Genomic DNA, 20,512 nt, shown 5'->3' with positions numbered 1-20,512 from the left:
TTTTAATTGCTAGGCAAGTTAATTTCAGAGGGGCAACCACCTTTGTGGAGAGGGAGTACATGGGCAGCCTTTCTATTTCTAGTAGCTATTCTTCGCTACTTTTCAAATGAATACTACATAATGTTTTTTTGGGCAGAAATGTATTCTAGAACATGTGCCTTAATAACACATTTGTATTCCTTCCACAAGTACAAATGAAAATGTTAAATTTTGAGACTAGTTGGTTTAGCCACATAAAAAGACAGGCACCTTCCAGCTAGCCATGACTGGCTGAGATAATGGATGTCCTGGACATGACGGGAGATGAGTTTGGATTGGTCTGCCATGTAGGATTCTTCTGTTTATAAAGTGATTGGCTGAGTTTGTGTTGATAGCCCTTTCTCCACGCCATTTTTGAAAGATATAACGTTAGCCATCGTGAACTACAAAAGTTTTACTACTTTTCTCAACAACTTTGATGCCCTGAATTTAGCAGGCGCATTTGACAGATCGGTTGGAAAAAGTGATGGGCTACTTTCTGTACACACCACAGTCAGTGTGAACCGGAGTGACTTGACACAATACTTCCCAAACAAGATGTAGCTACAAACAAAATGGAGTTGAATGGTTCCAGTCTGCCATGAAACGTTCATCCATGTATACAGTCTAGCTACATTTTCAGATACTGTACGTTTCTAATTTTGTCAGAAAATAATTTTCATTGGAAAAGCGTACAGTTCGCTAGCTAGCGAATGTTAGCTTGCTGGCTTGCTAGCTAAAGTTAGTTGTATGATCTGTGCAGTATTATTTTTTGATTCAGAAATCCATTTGCATTGCTAGTTATAGCCTAATGTTAGCTAGCTAACATTGAACCTGGTTGGTTAGCTTTAGCTACCTGCAGATTCATACTACAGCTATGACAATGTTTGTATTGGTAGTAGTATGAGTTGGGATTATGCTGATTCATTATTTAGCTAGCTACATGTCTAAACAAAATACTCTACCTCGCCAGATGATTACATGGCCCATCAAGTTAGCCAGGTGTGTCTGGGGGTGATTATGGCCATCTATTGTATTTCATGAACATGTGTACATGTCTAGACAATAGTGACCCATCCACTTAGCTTGATGTGGCCGGGTGGTTTTTATAGCACTTCATTCACATAACCAATCCATTTAAAGTGTGTCAAGTAAGCGTCAGCTAATAATGATCAAATATTTATTAAATAATTTTATCTGGATACTCTGTTTTTGATATTGCTACTATGCAAGTAACCATTTCACTGTATCGTTTACACCTTGTGTATCCTGTGCATGTGACAAATAAATGTTTATTTTATTTGATAAAGTGTGTGTTTACCAGAGACTGTAATGTGAAGAACAACATGACCTGCACCAAAGTCAGATTCGGATATAGGCCAAGGACTAGATAACTCCAGGTATAAATACACTTTATTGTAGGCTACTATTTTTAACACTTTTAATCTTGAAATCTTTGGTTGTTTACTACTACTAAACTACACTACCTTACTCACTCTGTTTAGCACATGGGCTCACATGTCAATTCTTAAAGAGATGGGTGGGGCTAAGGTTTAAGAGGTTGTGAACGATGCAAAAAGTTGGTACAAAACCCGTCGCGCACCAACACACAAACATACAATCAAACAAACAATCTCCGACAAGGACATGAGGGGAAACAGAGGGTTAAATACACAACATGTAATTGATGGGATGGGAACCAGGTGTGAAGGAAGACAAGACAAAACCAATGGAAAATCATTTTAAAAAATGGATCAGTGATGGCTAGAAGGTTGGTGACGTCGACCGCCAAACACCACCCGAACAAGGAGAGGGCCCGACTTTGGCGGAAGTCGTGACACAAGGCAGAACACAGAAATATTACTGGCAAACGCTTGGTAATTAATACCGGTCCAACCTGCTGTCCTGTGCCAGCAGCCAGTAAGCATAAAAGCGGGCCAACCAGTCAAATAGTAAAGAATAATACACGTGGTCCTTTGGGAATACAAACTTGCAGGCATTAAACATGCCCACAGTATACTGGTAGGGTATCCTATTAAGGCATGGAAATATAAAGTTCAGTGGCTAGTCTTAGGTAGCGACTAGACTAATTAGTACTGCACCATCTAGGCTGTCCAGCCGCAGCTAGTTAGTTGGTAAAAGCTCATTTTGCCATGTCAATAAAATACTATATTGTCCTTGTAAAAACATGCCACCACATACATACCATCCTTGTTTATAAAGTTAAGTTACTGGAAGAATAATTGTCCATTTTGGCAGGTTGGAGGCACGTCTCTCATCAAGAGATGAGTTCACTAGTTAGGTGGTCCTTAGTCACGTTAGAATGCCTAGTGTATTAGGGCCAGGGGCAAAGTACGGGCCTACAAAGGCTAGCTAGTCATATACCGTCTGTCCTGTGGATGGATGTAGGTGCGTGACAATGTATTCTTTGGCCCTGGTTGGGTCCACGAATGTCTTCTGCTCGCCGGAGGTAGTAGTGATCTTTAGCACTTTAGTGGGTAGAGAATGCTGAACTTGGACTCCCGGCAGCGATCTAGGAGCCCCCTCACCTCGTTGAAGGCTGACCTCTTTGTGGGTGATGGGAGCCGTTCGATGATGCCTTACGAAAGACACCATCCTTCTACTGAAAGTAGTGGAATTTGACTATGATGGGCCTGGGCGACTCCCCATTCTTCGGTGCGGACTGTAGGCTTCTGTGCGCACGGTCAAGGGTGTGGGTGTAATCGAGGCCGCAATCCGCCTACGGTCTTAAGTCCCTCTCTCACGCGGAAAAGGCGACCGTTCCCTCGGTGCTGTCTGTTCTCGAGGTCCTAGACCTTGGAAGAAAGTTTGACAACATCTGATGATAGCCGTGTGACTTGCTCTTGAATTGTCACCACTTTGTTGGAGTAAATATTTGTGCCACCCTCCAGGCAATAAAGGCATTTTGCCAAATCTTCTTTAACAGAGTTGACCTTTGTTTTGACCTCGTTGGCGAGTGTTGCTATTTGTGCATATAGGTCAGTGGATAGTGACTCCACCTTAGCCAGCACAGTCTGTTCAGACTTAATGATAAACAGAGGCCTGCTCTTTTGTGACTCATGGCCATTGTTGTTTCAACATTTTACGATGAAAATGCAAAAATGTCTGGATAAAATGCCAAATAAGTGAATTGGGTTTGATTCCTAATTAAAGGTTACAAAATGAATATGGTAGGGGAGGTGTTGGTGAAGTATTAATAGTCTCAAATTTGCTTTGTTAAAATCCCCAGCCACAATAAATGCAGCCTCAGGATATATGGTTTCCAGTTTGCATAAATAAAGTCCAGTGAAGTCCCTTGAGGGCCGTCATCGTATCGGCTTGAGAGGAGATATGCACGGCTGTGACAATAACCGAGGAGAATTCCCTTGGGAGATAATATAGTCAGCACTTTACTGTGAGGAATTATAGGTCAGGTGAACAAAAGGAGTAAGTTCCTGTATGTTGTTACAATTACACCATGATACATTAATCATGAACCATACACCCCCTTCCTTCCTTCTTCCCGGAGAGATGTTTATTCCTGTCGGCGCAACGCACATAGAATCCAGGTGACTGTACCGACTCTGACAGAATATCCCGAGAGGGCCATGTTTCCATGAAACAGAGTATGTTACATTCCCTGATGTCTCTGGAAAGCAACCCTTGCCCTAATGTCATCTACCTTGTTATCTAGAGACTGGACATTATCTAATAATATACTCGGAAGCGGTGGGTGGTGTGCGCACCTCCGAAGTCTGACCAGAAGACGACTCCGTCTGCCTCTTCTCCGGCGGCGTTGTTGTGGGTCGGCCTCTGGAATCTGTATAAATGTCCTCTGTAGTCCAGACAAAGGAGCCGCTTTGGGAAAGTCGTATTCCTGGGTGTAGTGCTGGTAAGTTGACATCACTCTGATATCCAATAGTTCTTCCCAGGTGTATGTAATAACACTGAATACTTTATGGGTTAACAATGTAAGAAATAATACATAAAAAACATCAAACATTACTCCACAGTCCATCTTCCTCACCCAATTCACCTGTTAAGGTAATACTCATTCAGCCCGTATCTCAGCACATATGGATATGCAGCTGTTAGAGTGGAAAATAAAGACCTTAACGCTGAGAGTCCTCTTGAATAGGAGTGATTTCTCCCACACACTCTGCAGTATCTCCTCTTAGTGGCATGCACACACACACACACACACACACACACACACACACACACACACACACACACACACACACACACACACACACACACACACACACACACACACACACACACACACACACACACACACACACACACACACACATACACAATGTAGTATTCCATAATGACAAACTCTCACAATGCCTTGGGCTCTTACACAACACAGCCACCCCCTCAGTGTGTGTGTGCGTGTGCGTACCACATGACGCAGATGAGAGAGACAACACCACGTCCCACACACACCCACTGTGAGGCTGTCACCTCCACACACAGCCACACAAATGTAAAAACCGCTCACACGCCTCAACCAGACTCAAAGAGAGAGAGAGAACATTTGAGGTGAAGGAAGAGAGAGAGAAAGGCAGAAGAGATGGAGAGACCAGGAGAGAAAGGGAGAGCTTTCACAACAGAAGGACCTGACAGTTTTAAGATGAGGAAGACTTCTGTTATTTTACTTAAACCCACTTGCTTGTGAACTGGATCCATCTACTCTGCAGACAGCGACACACACACACAGAGAAAGCAACACACATCGAGAGACCTCAGCATGGTAAGTGAGCTGTTCCTACATCTGAGAACATTAGCCTTCACATGAATAGCATCACCTGAAACATGCTCTCTGCCTGTGTTGCTATATGAATGCAAATATCCCCATGTTGGGCAATCAAGTTTTATTGTGTTTCATTGTTCTTGGCGTGACTGTATCCCTACTAGAAGTGTCAATCTGAAGATACAGCTATTCTGTGACAATGGAGCCTGTTATGTGGTAAGGTATTAGTATAATGTTTCTGGTCTGCCAATTAATATGAACAAAAAAATGTGTTTTATATACTGTATACATGTTTTATTTTATTGGACACAGGAGAGATATTGGGGAAGATAGACAGAGAACGTGTCAGAAAGGCAGTGGTGAATGATTTGAACCCACGCCGACACCATGTGTACAAACATGCATGTGCTGTAGGGGGTGGCACTAACAGTTAGACCGCCAAAGCCAATGGGAACAATTGGTTAACATTAAACTCACTTTAAATACAAATATCAATCATGTATGTCACAGAACACAATCAGTATGGTTACAACAATAACCATACAATGCATACATACAGTGCCTTCAGAAAGTATTTATAGCTCTTACAACTTTTTGCCTACACACAATATCCCATACCGTCAAAGTGGATTTTTTGTTGTTGTTGTTGACATTTTCAGAAATGAATTACAAATAAAAAGCTGAAATGTCATGAGCCAAAAGTATTCAACCCCTTTGTCATGACAAGCCTAAATAAGTTCAGGAGTAACAATTTGCTTATTAACAAGTCACATAATAAGGTGCATGGACTCACTCTGTGTGCATTAATAGTGTTAATATGATTTTTGAATGACTACCTCATCTCTGTACCTCATATATACAATTATCTGTAAGGTCCCTCAGTCGAACTTCTGAAGTGTTTTGTGATTCTTTCTGGGTAATCGCCTCAGACTTCTTCACTGTTGAAAACATCTTTAGTTTGTCAATGAAGTTTGAAATTAATAAAGTTCCATTGTAAACACTTTATTTGACACTTGCATCTGAGCATCACAGTTATGGTCCTTCTGTGGCTCAGTTGGTAGAGCATGGCGCTTGTAACGCCAGGGTAGTGGGTTCGATTCCCGGGACCACCCATACGTAGAATGTATGCACACATGACTGTAAGTCGCTTTGGATAAAAGCGTCAGCTAAATGGCATATATTATTATTATTATTATTATTATTATTATTATGATAGAACCATTATTCCTTTATAATGCCATGATGACTGCAAAAGAGCTCCGTGAATATCTACACTACAGTGTTATAGGAATCACTCCGTTCAGCCCAACGGGCTAGTTTAGGAGACCATGGAGAGAAAACTAACTACAGTCGTGGCCAAAAGTTTTGAGAATGACACAAATACTAATTTCCACAAAGTTTGCTGCTTCAGTGTCTTTAGATATTTTTGTCAGATGTTACTATGGAATACTTAAGTATAATTACAAGCAGTTCATAAGTGTCAAAGGCTTTTATTGACAATTACATGAAGTTGATGCAAAGAGTCAATATTTGCAGTGTTGACCCTTCTTTTTCAAGAACTCTGCAATCTGCCCTGGCCCATTCTTGCATAATCAATTATTGCATAATCAATGCTTGGAGTTTGTGGGTTTTTGTTTTTCTACCCACCTCTTGAGGATTGACCACAAGTTCTCAATGGGATTAAGGTCTGGGGAGATTCCAGGCCATGGACCCAAAATATCGACTGTTGCTGGATGGTTGGGAGAAGTCGGAGGATGCTCTCGGAGGATGTGTTGGTACCATTATTTATTCATGGCTTTGTTCTTAGGCAAAATTGTGAGTGAGCCCACTCCCTTGGCTGAGAAGCAACCCCACACATGAATGGTCTCAGGATGCTTTACTGTTGGCATGACACAGGACTGATGTTAGCGCTCACCTTGTCTTCTCCGGACAAGCTTTTTTTCCGGATGCCCCAAACAATCGGAAAGGGGATTCGTCAGAGATAATGACTTTACCCCAGTCCTCAGCAATCCAATCCCTGTACCTTTTACAGAATATCAGTCTATCCCTGATGTTTTTCCTGGAGAGAAGTGGCTTCTTTTCTGCCCTTCTTGACACCAGGCCATCCTCCAAAAGTCTCGCCTCACTATGTGTGCAGATGCACTCACACCTGCCTGCTGCCATTCCTGAGCAAGCTCTGTACTGGTGGTGCCCCAATCCCGCAGCGGAATCAACTTTAGGAGACAGTCCTGGCACTTGCTGGACTTTCTTGGGCGCCCTGAAGCCTTCTTCACAACAATTGAACCGCTTTCCTTGAAGTTCTTGATGATCCGATAAATGGTTGATTTAGGTGCAATCTTACTGGCAGCAATATCCTTGTCTGTGAAGCCCTTTTTGTGCAAAGCAATGATGACGGCACGTGTTTCCTCGCAGGTAACCATGGTTGACAGAAGAAGAACAATGATTCCAAGCAACACCCTCCTTTTGAAGCTTCCAGTCTGCATAGTGATCTCCAGCCTTGTCCTCGTCAACACTCACACCTGTGTTAACGAGAAAATCCCTGACATGATGTCAGCTGGTTCTTTTGTGGCAGGGCTGAAATGCAGTGGAAATGTTTTTGGGGGATTCAGTTCATTTGCATGGCAAAGAAGGACTTTGCAACTCATCTGATCACTCTTCAAAACAAACTGAGATATATTGTGCATATATTGTGAAAATTAATATTTGTGTCATTCTCAAAACATTTGGCCACGACTGTACATGGAGTGTGATCAATGCTTACTTTACAAAGATGTTAAGACTATTCTAGCCTTGATTTCCACGCTACAGACCGAATGTCAGCCACTATACAGCGTCTAGCTTAGCAAGATTAAGGGCATTCTTTTTTGAAGGAATCAGGAAATAACTATTCTCTTTCACCTCACAGGCAGTTGGAATTGGGAAGGATCGGGTTTCTTTCTCTTTCTGTATAACTAAATAAAGAACACCATTGTAAAACATATGTGTAAAAATAAAATATCTTGCAGAAAAAACACCATTACTTTCACTGACAACAAAGAAGAAATGATGCAGTAATGTGGAGAAGATGAGCGTCAATTGTGTCGTTTAAACAGTTGTAACTGTTTAAAATGGTTCTTTAAGTGTGTTGTTGTTGTTTACCAGGAGAGTTGGTCAGGTAAGTTCTCCTATTATGGACCTTCCGCTGCTGGACACAGGTAATACATCACCATGATAACACCAGAAGGACATCCAGATGTTCAACTGGCCAATGGAATCCTGATTTATGATTTAAATCTCTGCTTACACACACACACCACTACACCCGCTATAAAACAATACCTAGGCCTGGATTCAATCAGAACCGTGCTAAAGCGCGGCTGTGCTACAAAGCAGCTGTGCTACATACACATTAACATCATCAATGTCTTAATTTACCCACACACACAGACGCACTGACGATTTTGCAGGTTTTCCTACTTACAAAGCATGTAGAGGTCTGTAATTTTTATCATAGGTACACTTCAACTGTGAGAGACAGAATCTAAAACAAAAATCCAGATAATCACATTGTATGATTTTTAAGTAATTCATTTGCATTTCATTGCATGACATAAATATTTGATCACCTACCAACCAGTAAGAATTCCAGCTCTCCCAAACCAGTTGTTTTTTCTTTAAGAAGCACTCCTGTTCTCCACTCATTACCTGTCCAAACACTCAATCAAACAGATTCTCCACAACAGACTCTCCACAACCTCTCCACAATTGCCAAGACCAGAGAGCTGTGTAAGGACATCAGGGATACAATTGTAGACCTGCACAAGGCTGGGATGGGCTACAGGACAATAGGCAAGCAGCTTGGTGAGAAGGCAAAAACTTTTGGCGCAATTATTAGAAAATGGAAAAAGTTCAAGATGATGGTCCATCACCCTCGGTCTGAGTATCCATGCAAGATCTCACCTCGTGGGGCATCAATGATCATGAGGAAGGTGAGGGATCAGCCCAGAACTACACGGCAGGACCTGGTCAATGACCTGAAGAGAGCTGGGACCACAGTCTCAAAGAAAACCATTAGTAACACACTACGTCGTCATGGATTAAAATCCTGCAGTGCACGCAAGGTCCCCCTGCTCAAGCCAGCGCATGTCCAGGCCCGTCTGAAGTTTGCCAATGACCATCTGGATGATCCAGAGGAGGAATGGGAGAAGGTCATGTGGTCTGATGAGACAAAAATAGAGCTTTTTGGTCTAAACTCCACTCGCCATGTGTTTGGAGGAGGAAGAAGGATGTGTACAACCCCAAGAACACCATCCCAACCGTGAAGCATAGAGGTGGAAACATCATTCTTTGGGGATGATTTTCTGCAAAGGGGACAGGAAGACTGCACCGTATTGAGGGGAGGATGGATGGGGTCATGTATCGCGAGATCTTTGCCAAAACCTCCTTCCCTCAGTAAGAGCATTGAAGATGGGTCGTGGCTTGGTCTTCCAGCATGACAATGACCCGAAACACACAGCCAGGGCAACTAAGGAGTGGCTCCGTAAGAAGCATCTCAAGGTCCTGGAGTGGCCTAGCAAGTCTCCAGACCTGAACCCAATAGAAAATCTTTGGAGGGAGCTGAAAGTCCGTATTGCCCAGCGACAGCCCCGAAACCTGAAGGATCTGGAGAAGGTCTGTATGGATGAGTGGGCCAAAATCCCTGCTGCAGTGTGTGCAAACCTGGTCAAGAACTACAGGAAACGTATGATCTCTGTAATTGCAAACAAAGGTTTCTGTACCAAATATTAAGTTCTGATTTTCTGACGTATCAAATACTTATGTCATGCAATACAATGCAAATGAATTACTTAAAAATCATACAATGTCATTTTCTGGATTTTTGTTTTGCATTCCGTCTCACAGTTGAAGTGTACCTATGATAAAAATGACTGACCTCTACATGCTTTGTAAGTAGGAAAACCTGCAAAATCGGCAGTGTATCAAATACTTGTTCTCCCCACTGTATGTCAGCAATGGTGGTAAGCAAAACTAGGTCTATGACGACGTCGCTACGGAAACCACACCGGAGAGGGAAGTTCATCAGACTGTGAGCATAAAGAAGATGGTACAGGTAAACACACATTCTTTGCAGAGCAAACAGGTAAATACAGGTAAACACAGACCCAGACATATCTACTGGACTTCCACAGACTGGAAATAACATCCCATCACAGATGTCAAGAAGCTGCATTGTTACATGAGGAGCTGTTCTTGAAATCATAACTCTTGAAAAAGAGTGCATTTCAATGAGACTAATCTGGATAAACTAAATAAACAAATGTTAAATAAATAATAAATCACAAATCAGCTACACACTAGTGTAAATCCTGTCAGCTATACTGTAGTTAATGCCAGGAGTTTCACCAGCCCATAAGATAGTCTGAAAACAAGCAGCACACACAGCAAAATTTGATCGGTAAATAGAACACTTGTGCTTGTTCAAACTAAACACTTTTGAACTGTTTATATGAGAAACACCAGAAAGTGTTGAATTTACTTTCCAATGCCAAAGCAAATTAATATTTGAAATAAATACAGTACCAGTCAAAAGTTTGGACACATCTACTCATTCAATGGATTTTCTTTAAGTGTACCATTTTCTACATGATATAACACATATGGAATCAAGTTGTACCCGAAAAGTTGTTAAATAAATCTAAATATATTTTATATTTGAGATTCTTCTATGTAGCCACCCTTTGCCTTGATGACAGCTTTGCACACTCTTGGCATTCTCTCAACCAGCTTAATAAGGTAGTTACTTGGAATACATTTCAATTAACAGCTGTGCCTTATTAAAAGTTAATTTGTGGAATTTCTTTCCTTCTTAATGCGTTTGAGCCAATCAGTTGTGCTATGACAAGGTTGGGGGTGGTATACAGAAGATAGCCTTATTTGGTAAAAGACCAAGTCCATATTACGGCAAGAACAGCTCAAATAAGCAAAGAGAAACGATAATCCATCATTACTTTAAGACATGGTCAGTCAATCAGGAAAATGTCATGATCTTTGAAAGTTTCTTCAAGTGCAGGCACAAAAACTATCAAGCTCTACGATGAAACTGTTTCTCATAAGGAACGCCACAGGAAAGTAAGACCCAGAGTTACCTCTGCTGCAGAAGATAAGTTCATTAGAGTTAACTGCACCTCAGATTGAACATCAACTGTTCAGTAGACACTGCGTGAATCAGGCCTTCATGGTCGAATTGCTGCAAAGAAACTGCTACTGAAGGGCACCAATAAGAAGAAGAGTCTTGCTTGGGCCAAGAAATATGAGCAATGGACATTAGACCGGTGGAAATCTGTCCTTTGGTCTGATGAGTCGAAATTTGAGATATTTTGGTTCAAACCGCCATGTCTTTGTGAGATGCAAAGTAGGAGAACTGATGATCTCCACATGTGTGGTTCCTACCGTGAAGCATGGAGGAGGTGTGATTGTGTGGGGGTGCTTTGCTGGTGACACTGTCAGTGATTTATTTAGAATTCAAGGCACACTTAACCACCGTAGCTACCACAGCATTCTGCAGCGATACACCATCTCATCTGGTTTAAGCTTAGTGGGACTATCATACTTAGAATGTATGCACACATGACTGTAAGTCGCTTTGGATAAAAGTGTCTGCTAAATGGCATATATATATATCATTTGTTTTTCAGCAGGACAATGACCACAACACACCTCCGGGCTGTGTAAGGGATATTTGACCAAGAAAGAGAGTGACGGACTGCTGCATCAGATTATCTGGCCTCCACAATCACCCGACCTCAACCCAATTGAGATGGTTTGGGATGAGTTGGACTGCAGAGTTAAGGAAAATCTGCCAACAAGTGCTTAGCATATGTAACTCATTTCAGGAAACTAGGCGTATTTTGTGGGTCACTATTTCACATGAGAAGCATTTGAACAAACTTTTTCAAATCAAAATGCATTTTTTTTGGCAGAAATGTCTTCTGGAACATGTGAACATTCATGTGCCTTAATAACAGACTTGTATGCCATCTGTAAATATGAATACGACTGTTAAATTATGAGCCTAGCCACAGAAAAAGTCACCAACCTTCCCACGAGCCATGATTGGCTGAGATAATGAGTGGGCTGGACATGCCGAGAGATGAGTTCGGATTGGTCTGCCATATAGGACATTTCTGTCTATTTGAGCTGGTCAGTGTGTGTTGGTAATCCTGTCTAACATGGCTTTTTTTATGTATCGCGTAGTAGAACTGCATGTGTTGCTCTCCACTTTCTGGAGGACCGAGTTTTGAAATCAGTGGAATTAGAGAATGATAGTTTAGGAGACGGAGAAAACATCTGTCTGCGGATTACATCTTAAAACTAATGGCAACCATGGCATCATCATTTCAAGTTAAAGTGTACTGTTAGCTAGCTAGCTAACATTAGCTGGCTGGCTCGCTAGCTAATGTTACGTTTATGATCTTACTATTTGGATCTCAGAGCCATTTGCGTTGCTAGTTATTGCCTAATGTTAGCTAGATAACATTGAACGTGTTTTTTTTAGCTATCTGCAGATTCATGCAGGGTAGTAACGTCATGAGTTGGGATTATGGTTCATTGTTTACCTAGCTAGCTAGCTAGCTAGCTACATGTCTTAACAAAAGACTCCCCTATGCAAGTAACCATTTCAATAGAATGTCACTACGACAACTGTTGATAGACGTAGCTGGTAAATCTCGGGCTATCTACTCAGATTTCAGAGCATCTAAGTGTGCCATAGCGCAGAATAACTGATGAATTTATGAACGCCCAACACCAGTTGAATATGGCCAGTGTCAGTAAACGGTGGCAAAAAAGTGTAAATTGTTGCCAGCGGCACAGTTTCAGTCACCAACGCTCTGGATAACATAAAAACAGCCTCACTAGCTCTGCTAGGGTGAGTAAAATGGTCAGTGAATGGTTCTCATGTTAGCTTGAGTGCTTGACTGTTGTTGTTCGGACAGAATGCTCGGATCAACCATTAAAGAGATAGAAGGGGCTAAAGCTTAAGAGGGTGTGAATGATGCTGAATGGGTGTAGATAAAGAACAGCTCTCCAGTAGGTATCAAAACATTCAATGGCCATTTTCTCAAAAGTGAAGTTACAAGTTTATCAACTTTCAAAGGAGAATTACTTTCCCATTGTTCCTCAAAGCAGTGTATGATATACAATTTTGTAGCTCTATGTCTACGCTTTTTTTTCAATGTAAAAAAACACTATTTCAAATGTGCTACTTATGCTACATAAGACCGAATCACAGAGGTCGGTCACATATGTGGGAACTCCTTCAAGACAGTTGGAAAAGCATTCCTCATGCTAGTTGAGAGAATGCCAAGAGTGTGCAAAGTTGTCATCAAAACAAAGGGTGGCTACTTTGAAGAATCTCAAATATAAAATATATTTTGATTTGTTTAACACTTTTTTGGTTACTACATGATTCCATACTTTTCATTTCATAGTTTTGATGTCTTCACTATTATTCTACAATGTAGAAAATAGTAAAAATAAAGAAAAACCCTGGAATGAGTAAGTGTGTCCAAACTTTTGACTGGTACTGTATATTTTAAGATATATTTACATATGACATATAAGTTATAAGTTTACATATATTTACATATAAGTTATATATTTCATAAATCTATTTTGGACAAACAGTGTACATGTAAATACATGTTTAATTCCCCAGCATATACAGTACCATGTCAAAAGTTAAAGTTCAAGGGTTTTTCTTTATTTTTACTATTTTTTAATAATAATGAAGACATCACAGCTATGAATAAATAATACATATGGAATCATGTAGTAACCAAAAAAGTGTTAAACAAATCAAAATATATTTTACACTATGTCTGCATTGCAGTCTGCAAGTAAAATTTGTAAAAAATATATCATTAGTAAAGTAGAGATACCACAAGATCTACTTAAGTACTACTTTAAAGTATTTTTACTTAAATATTTTACACCACTGCTGCCGGGTTGGGAAGACTAAAATATGAGACTACCAAAAGCATCTAAACTGAAACAACCATTCCAGTAGCGGGTGCGTTAAGTTCAAGTAACAGATGGGGGGCACAGTTTAAATGTGGCCTTACTGCTATTACCCCTTTCTAATGCATTGAATAACAGATTCACAATGTGGTACAATAGATAATCCCCAAAAAGGAGTCATATTAGTGTGTAGCACAAACTGTCCGGATGCTACAGACAGAAGTTGTCAGAACGGGTGTACCAACTTCAGACAAGTCCCAAGACGCTTGTTCAAAACAGATAACACCATCTTGTTCGTGAAAGTCTCATCTTTCCATAGAGGGGTCATACTTGTTTGTAGGCCAACCCGTTCAGAGAAGACCAATGTTTCAAAGTCTGACAAACCCTGCTCTAGCTCTGCCCCTGGAGATGTGGAAGTGCAACATCGGCAGATGAGGTGGATTAAGACACATCAAATGTAAACTGATGTCTCTAGCTTAAACTGACGAACTTTGATGGGGATGTTTCTTATTATACTAATTATAGAATGTATTTTTTTCAATATGTATGCCTTTGATAGACATAGATATTGAAAATAAAAAACATTGAAAAAGCAACCTGCAAAAGAGCATGCTGGGAAATATGATAATGATGGGCGTAGTTTTGGTTTAACACTTGTTATTAACACCAACATAGTTTTTTAAATTAAACACCTGAATCAACACTAGAAATGTAACACAGACTTTAACACCCTTTAACACCCAGAATGTAACACCCTGATTGAACAACAGCTTAATAAGCAACAACAGCTGTTGTTCACAAAGTAACACCACATCACGTGTGTGTGTGTGTGCAGGTGTTTGCATGAGTGAAAAAAATCAGTCCTGACTCCCACACAATCAGCAATCTGCACCAAAGTGTTTGTGCTTGTGTGTGTGTGTGTGTGTGTTTAAAGAGCACCTCTGCAAATTCTCACAAAACGGACTGCACTACAGAGGGGGTTAATACAGTTGCTGAATATCAGCTAATAGACAAACTGATAAATCTAAGAAAAAAAGAAGAAAAAAAAACATTGATAAATTGATTGATGACTTTAATCAATATGAACCACAATCATAGTGATTTTTATGGCCAGGGAATACATCATTTTTGAATATCAGTAAGGTCTTATTCATTCTACACAGTGAAATGTCAATAGTCTCCAGTGGGTACTCGAAAATATGATGAATGCCCTACTGGGATGCTTGACTACACATACAGTATTTGAAATCTGTATTAGTGTGGTCATTAAAATTGTTCATGATTATTTATGTTGAAAATAAAGTTTTATTTGTCTTTATTGTGCAATAAAAAAGTACAAATCAATTCTGGTTATTGGTGCAGTATTGTGGTGTAGTGTAGTGTATGGTGTTTGTCTGTGTACGTGCATACGTGTGTGTGTGTGTGTGTGCGTATCTGCAATAAGCTCATGTTTAGGTTGCAGTGACACACACACACAGGCCCTTAGACACTGCACCTCTCGCTCTCCCTCTCTCCTTCTCTCCCTCCCTCTACCCCACCCCCCACTGCATATGTTATACAAGAGTTACATAAATCCTCTATCAACCCCTTCAGGAGAATAACCTTAAAACTAGTCCCTGCATGGTAGGACTTGGGCTATTTAATTAAATATTCAGTCATCATTATTCAATATCTATGAACATAATCAATATGTAGTATCTAGTCATAGACCCAGAAATGTATAGACGACAGCATTCTTTGCCCCACATCTTGACATACTGTAAACTACTGTATGACATCATAAAAACAACATGCCAGTTTAAAAAAATGTGAATACAAGAGAGGTAAGACAATTTGTCCTTTAAGAGATGACACAAAATCACAAGAATATACACAGATTAACAACAAGTCTCTGAGGGCCAGCTAACCAAATTCAATTTCTAAACAACATAATTCTTACAAGTAATGCATAGAGATCAATGGAAAAATTGTGGAAAGTGCCAACTGGACTAATATCATTTATTAGAATCTATTTAGAAAAGCTATTTTTGCAATAAAGATGGAGCTATAATAGCATTAAAATAAAGACATTTTGATATAATAACGTAATCTATTACTATAACATTTACACTGAACAAAAATATAAACGCAACATGTAAAGTGTTGGTCCCATGTTTCATGAGCTGAAATAAAAGATCACCGAAATTTTCCATGTGCACATTTCCCCTTTGCCAAGATAATCCATCCATCCAACTCCAACGTCTCTGCGGCCTCACAACCGCAGAGTACGTGTATGGTGTTGTGTGGGCGAGCAGTTTGCTGATGTCAACATTGTGAACAGAGTGCCCCATGGTGGCGGTGTGGTCATTGTATGGGCAGGCATAAGCTACAGACAACGAACACAATTGCATTTTATCATTTGCAATTTGAATGCACAAAAATACTGTGTTGTGTGTGGCCCATTGTGAGGCCTATTTTTTTCAAGGTATCTGTGACCAACAGATGCATATCTGCATTCCGGGTCATGTGAAATCCATAGATTAGGGCCTAATGAATTGATTTAAATTGACTGATTTCCTCATATGAACTGTAATCTTGGAAATTGTTGCATGTTCTGTTTATGTTTTTTGTTCAGTATAGTAAGAGAACCAAACAAGGCATCAGTGTTTTTCACTCAAGGGGTCAGTCACATTTGAGGAGTTTTTTAGTGACCTCTGTTTTTAAATGAGGGAGATATAATAATAAAGGTGTATAAGTCTGATAGCAAGAGTGTGATTTCTCTTAACTGAAGTCATAGTACAGATGTTGAAAATGTGATTCCATCAGTGTGCTACAGTAAAGAGGTGCTATAGTCAAGATGTTAGTGGCCTAGTAGCTATAGAGGTTGGTGTTGGTAGGGTAGGAAAGAGCTCCTATTTAAGATCCTGTATAGCAAGCTATCAGAAAGAGCAGACCCGACGGGCTTTATACTGCTCCCTGGAAAGAAAAGATACAAATAGAGGGGGTTTTAGAAAAATGTGAGTCTTCATACAATAAAGTTTAAACAAAACCAAGATTTGAAATTATATATGTGGCACACACACACACACTTACCCCATCATACACACAGACACTGAGTGACACTATTTCTGTCCTTCCAACTATATACAACTACTGCCCAGTGCCCAAACACACACCGTATCTTATTCAGCCTTGCACACTTCTGTCTTATTCTGCAAACTGGAAGCATCTACCATTTATGCATAATATTGAATTGCATCCCTCAAAATTCATTGGGCCATGGACTCAACAAGGTGTCAAAAGTGTTTCACAGGGATGCTGGCACATTTGGACTCCAATGCTTCCCACAGTTGTGTCAAGTTACTTGGATGTCCTTTGGGTGGTGGACCATTCTCGAAACACACGGGAAACTGTTGAGTGTGAAAAACCCAGCAGCGTTGCAGTTCTTGACACCCTCAAACCAGTGCACCTTGCACCTAATACCATACCCCATTCAAAGGCACTTAAATCGTTTGTCTTGCCCATTCACCATCTGAATTGCGCACATACACAATTCATGTCTCAATTCTCTCAAGGCTTAAAAATCCTGATTTATAACCAGTCTCTTCCACCTAAATCTACACGGATTGAAGTGGATTTCACAGGTGACATCAAAAAGGGATCATAGTGTTCACCTGGTCAGTCCATAACCAGGTGAGCATGCCCCCATTCTCATCGACGGGGCTGTAGTGGAGCAGCTTGAGAGCTTCAAGTTCCTTGGTGTCCATATCACCGACAAACTATCATGGTCCAAACACACCAAGACAGTCGTGAAGAGGGCACGACAACGCCTGTTCCCCCTCAGGAGACTGAAAAGATTTGGCATGGGTCCTCAGATCCTCAAAACGTTCTACAGCTGCACCATTGTGAGCATCCTGACTGGTTGCATCACCGCCTGGTATGGCAACTGCTCAGCCTCTGACCGCAAGGCACTACAAAGGGTAGTGCGGTACGGCCCAGTACATCACTGGAGCCAAGCTTTCTGCCACCCAGGACCTCTATACCAGGAGGGGTCAGAGGAAGATCCAAAGAAATCGGCAAAGACTCCAGCCACCCTAGTCATAGACTGTTCTCTCTGCTACCACACGGCAAGCGGTACCAGAGTGCCAAGTCTAGGTCCAAGAGGCATCTAAACAGCTTCTACCCCCAAGCCATAACAGCTAATCAAATGGCTACCTGGACTATTTGCATTGTCCACCCCACACCCCCATTTTTACGCTGCTGATACTCTGTTTATTATCCATGCATAGTCACTTTATCTCAAACTACATGTACATATTACCTAAATCACCTCGACTAACCCGTGCCCCCGCACATTGACTCTGTACCATTTCCCCCTGAATATAGCATCACTAATGTTATTTTATTGTTGTTTTTTATTGTTATTTTTCAATTTGTTTTATTTATTTATTTGTTTTTATTTTTTAACTCTTATTTTTCTTAAAACTGCATTGTTGGTTAAAGGCATTTAAGTAAGCATTTCACTCTAAGGTCTATCTATACCTGTTGTATTTCGGCATGTGACAAATAACATTTGATTTGATTTTGACATTGCAAGTGTTTCGTAAACTCAGTGTTTACAACCACACACACCCACAAACACACGCACGCACAACCCCTTATTAACACCCCTGTGTGTGTTACCTGTGTGTGAAAGCCAGTGCGTTCTGAGACGGTTCAGGACGGGGCTCGGGTGTGATGTCACAGGGGTCATCTGTCCCGTTGATGTTGTCCATGGCGGGAGGAGTCACAGGAGTCAGAGGTGAAGAGAGTTCACCTGCTGGCGACTCCTACATACAGGACAAGCAATCGATCCATCAATCAACATATAACTAAAGAATTGTTTACATCTTAAAAACCCATTCGTCTGAAAGTGCTGAACAGTGATTCTGGATGTATCTAGCAAAGAGCAAGAATGAAATTAGTTCAAATGAACCAAGTCATTTTTTCATGAGGAGATGCAGCAGTCATCTTTTTCCTCTGTTTGGCGTGAGAGAGAGATCGAGAAAATTGGAAATAAATAAATAAAGAGAAAACAAATAGAGAGAGACGGATAGGAGAATCTGGTGATAAGCTCCTAGCTCTGTATTACCAAGAGGACATTACTGAGCTGTTCTGCCTGCCAAAGCTTATTGTAGCTCAGAGAAATTGCAGATAAACGTTTATCTTTATTTCCCAAACAATTAAGCTTATGTGACCAAACTAAACATTTACACACTTTAATTACATGAAACAAAACAATTAAGGGGTTATAAACTGGCCATTGTACACACTCAAACCATGCACCACTTAGGCCTGACGGACAGAGATAACTGAGACTTAATCACTGTAGGAAATTACTTTCAGGACATTCCCATTGAAAGTATAATTTCATAATTTACATTTATAAGTGGCCTTATTGAAGAAGGCTGGGTTAATGCATGCTTATCATACTCTTAATGCTGTTCTCAGACTTCTACATGTGCAACAATGTCCATTTCCATTGTGCTGACATATTTAGTGTAGCATCAAATCATTTTTGGATGGAGGAATCGGATGGAGGAACCATTCATCAGCATCCTGTTTTCTGTGCATGTAATGATGTGATGTAAACTGATGCAATGTGTAGTAAAATAGCAGGGTTTCCCTGGACTAGGGAGGGTGTTAAGCTGGTTTTTGAAGTGGTGGGACTCTGGGGATTGAATCTTAAAAACAACCTAATTTCTTCCATTTCTGTTCAAAGGAGGACAATTAAATATGCAGCGAAAACACAATAATCTAACAAATGCAGGGATTTCCAAGTTCATATGTTTGTTGCGTGGTTCTCTTTTTTTCCAGCTGTTAACTTATGAAGTACCACAGGAGAGTGTTGTGACCTTTTTAGTGTGAGTACCTAAGAGGGAGCAGTGGCAGTGTTTTTAGTGGTGAATACCTGAGAGGGAGAGGTGGCTAGTTCCATCTTTCCATCTTGACTTTTTCCCTTGGCCTGACGTGCTGCCTCCTTATACTCTGAAAACTTCTCTGCAAACTGGAGAGAGAGACAGAGACTGGTCACATACTCTGAGAGGTAGAACGTCAATTTCTAGTTCTAATACAAAATATTTGTCACTTTAGGGTACACCTGTGCACACACAAAATAACACACTAGTATGTTAGTACTAAGAGGGTAGAGGAGGTTGTCATTAGCGACCAAATGGGAGGCATCTGATTTGACGTCCAACATTTGGGCTATGGAATGGAGGCCCCTACCCATAATGCTTCGGTAGAAATGTGAGCGATGTACGTCAACCAGAGAATGGCACAGTAACCCTTACAGTAAAACCCATGCCAGTGCGCGGACACAGGCATGCACATAGAGACATAGTAACATCATAGGAACATTAGTAACATCAATAAACACAGACAAACTGGTTAAACTCCTCTTTCTCGATTCGCTCTCCCTCTCTCTCCCTTGTGGGAGGGGCTTAATTTATATTATGCCACCAGCTGTTCTCTGTCACACTTTGATCCAAAGTGACTTACAGCTTTGTCATACATGTGTCATGACTCTATTGTGAGGATCCAAAGGATCAGGTTACAGTGGATCAGCTCTACAGAGCTCTCTCTCTCCCACAGGGGGAAGAGGGATTGATGTGGGGTTTTTATGACACCTTACATCAATCATAAATTGTAAGTCAGCAGACTCCTAGTCATAAACCCCTACTAGAATATCTAACAGTTAGTCATATAAACCCCCTA

The 20,512-nt window shown here is 40.7% G+C and overlaps 1 protein-coding gene across 2 annotated transcripts in view; it reads right to left on the bottom strand.

Annotated features, from left to right (window-relative positions):
- The window catches only part of homer1b (homer scaffold protein 1b), a 96,318-nt gene that overhangs the window by 31,144 nt on the left and 44,662 nt on the right, over positions 1 to 20,512 (bottom strand). For both annotated transcript variants that reach the window (XM_035786475.2, XM_035786473.2), the window contains 2 exons: positions 19,707 to 19,802; positions 18,440 to 18,585 (listed from right to left, as the gene is read on the bottom strand). In XM_035786475.2, coding sequence (XP_035642368.1) covers positions 18,440 to 18,585; positions 19,707 to 19,802 — 242 coding nt within the window. The remainder of the gene's footprint in view (positions 1 to 18,439; positions 18,586 to 19,706; positions 19,803 to 20,512) is intronic.

Source organism: Oncorhynchus keta, chromosome 14 (assembly GCF_023373465.1).
Source record: "Oncorhynchus keta strain PuntledgeMale-10-30-2019 chromosome 14, Oket_V2, whole genome shotgun sequence".
NCBI lineage: Eukaryota > Metazoa > Chordata > Actinopteri > Salmoniformes > Salmonidae > Oncorhynchus > Oncorhynchus keta.
Note: the sequence above shows the minus strand (reverse complement) of the source record. Positions and strands in the feature narration are given on the sequence as shown.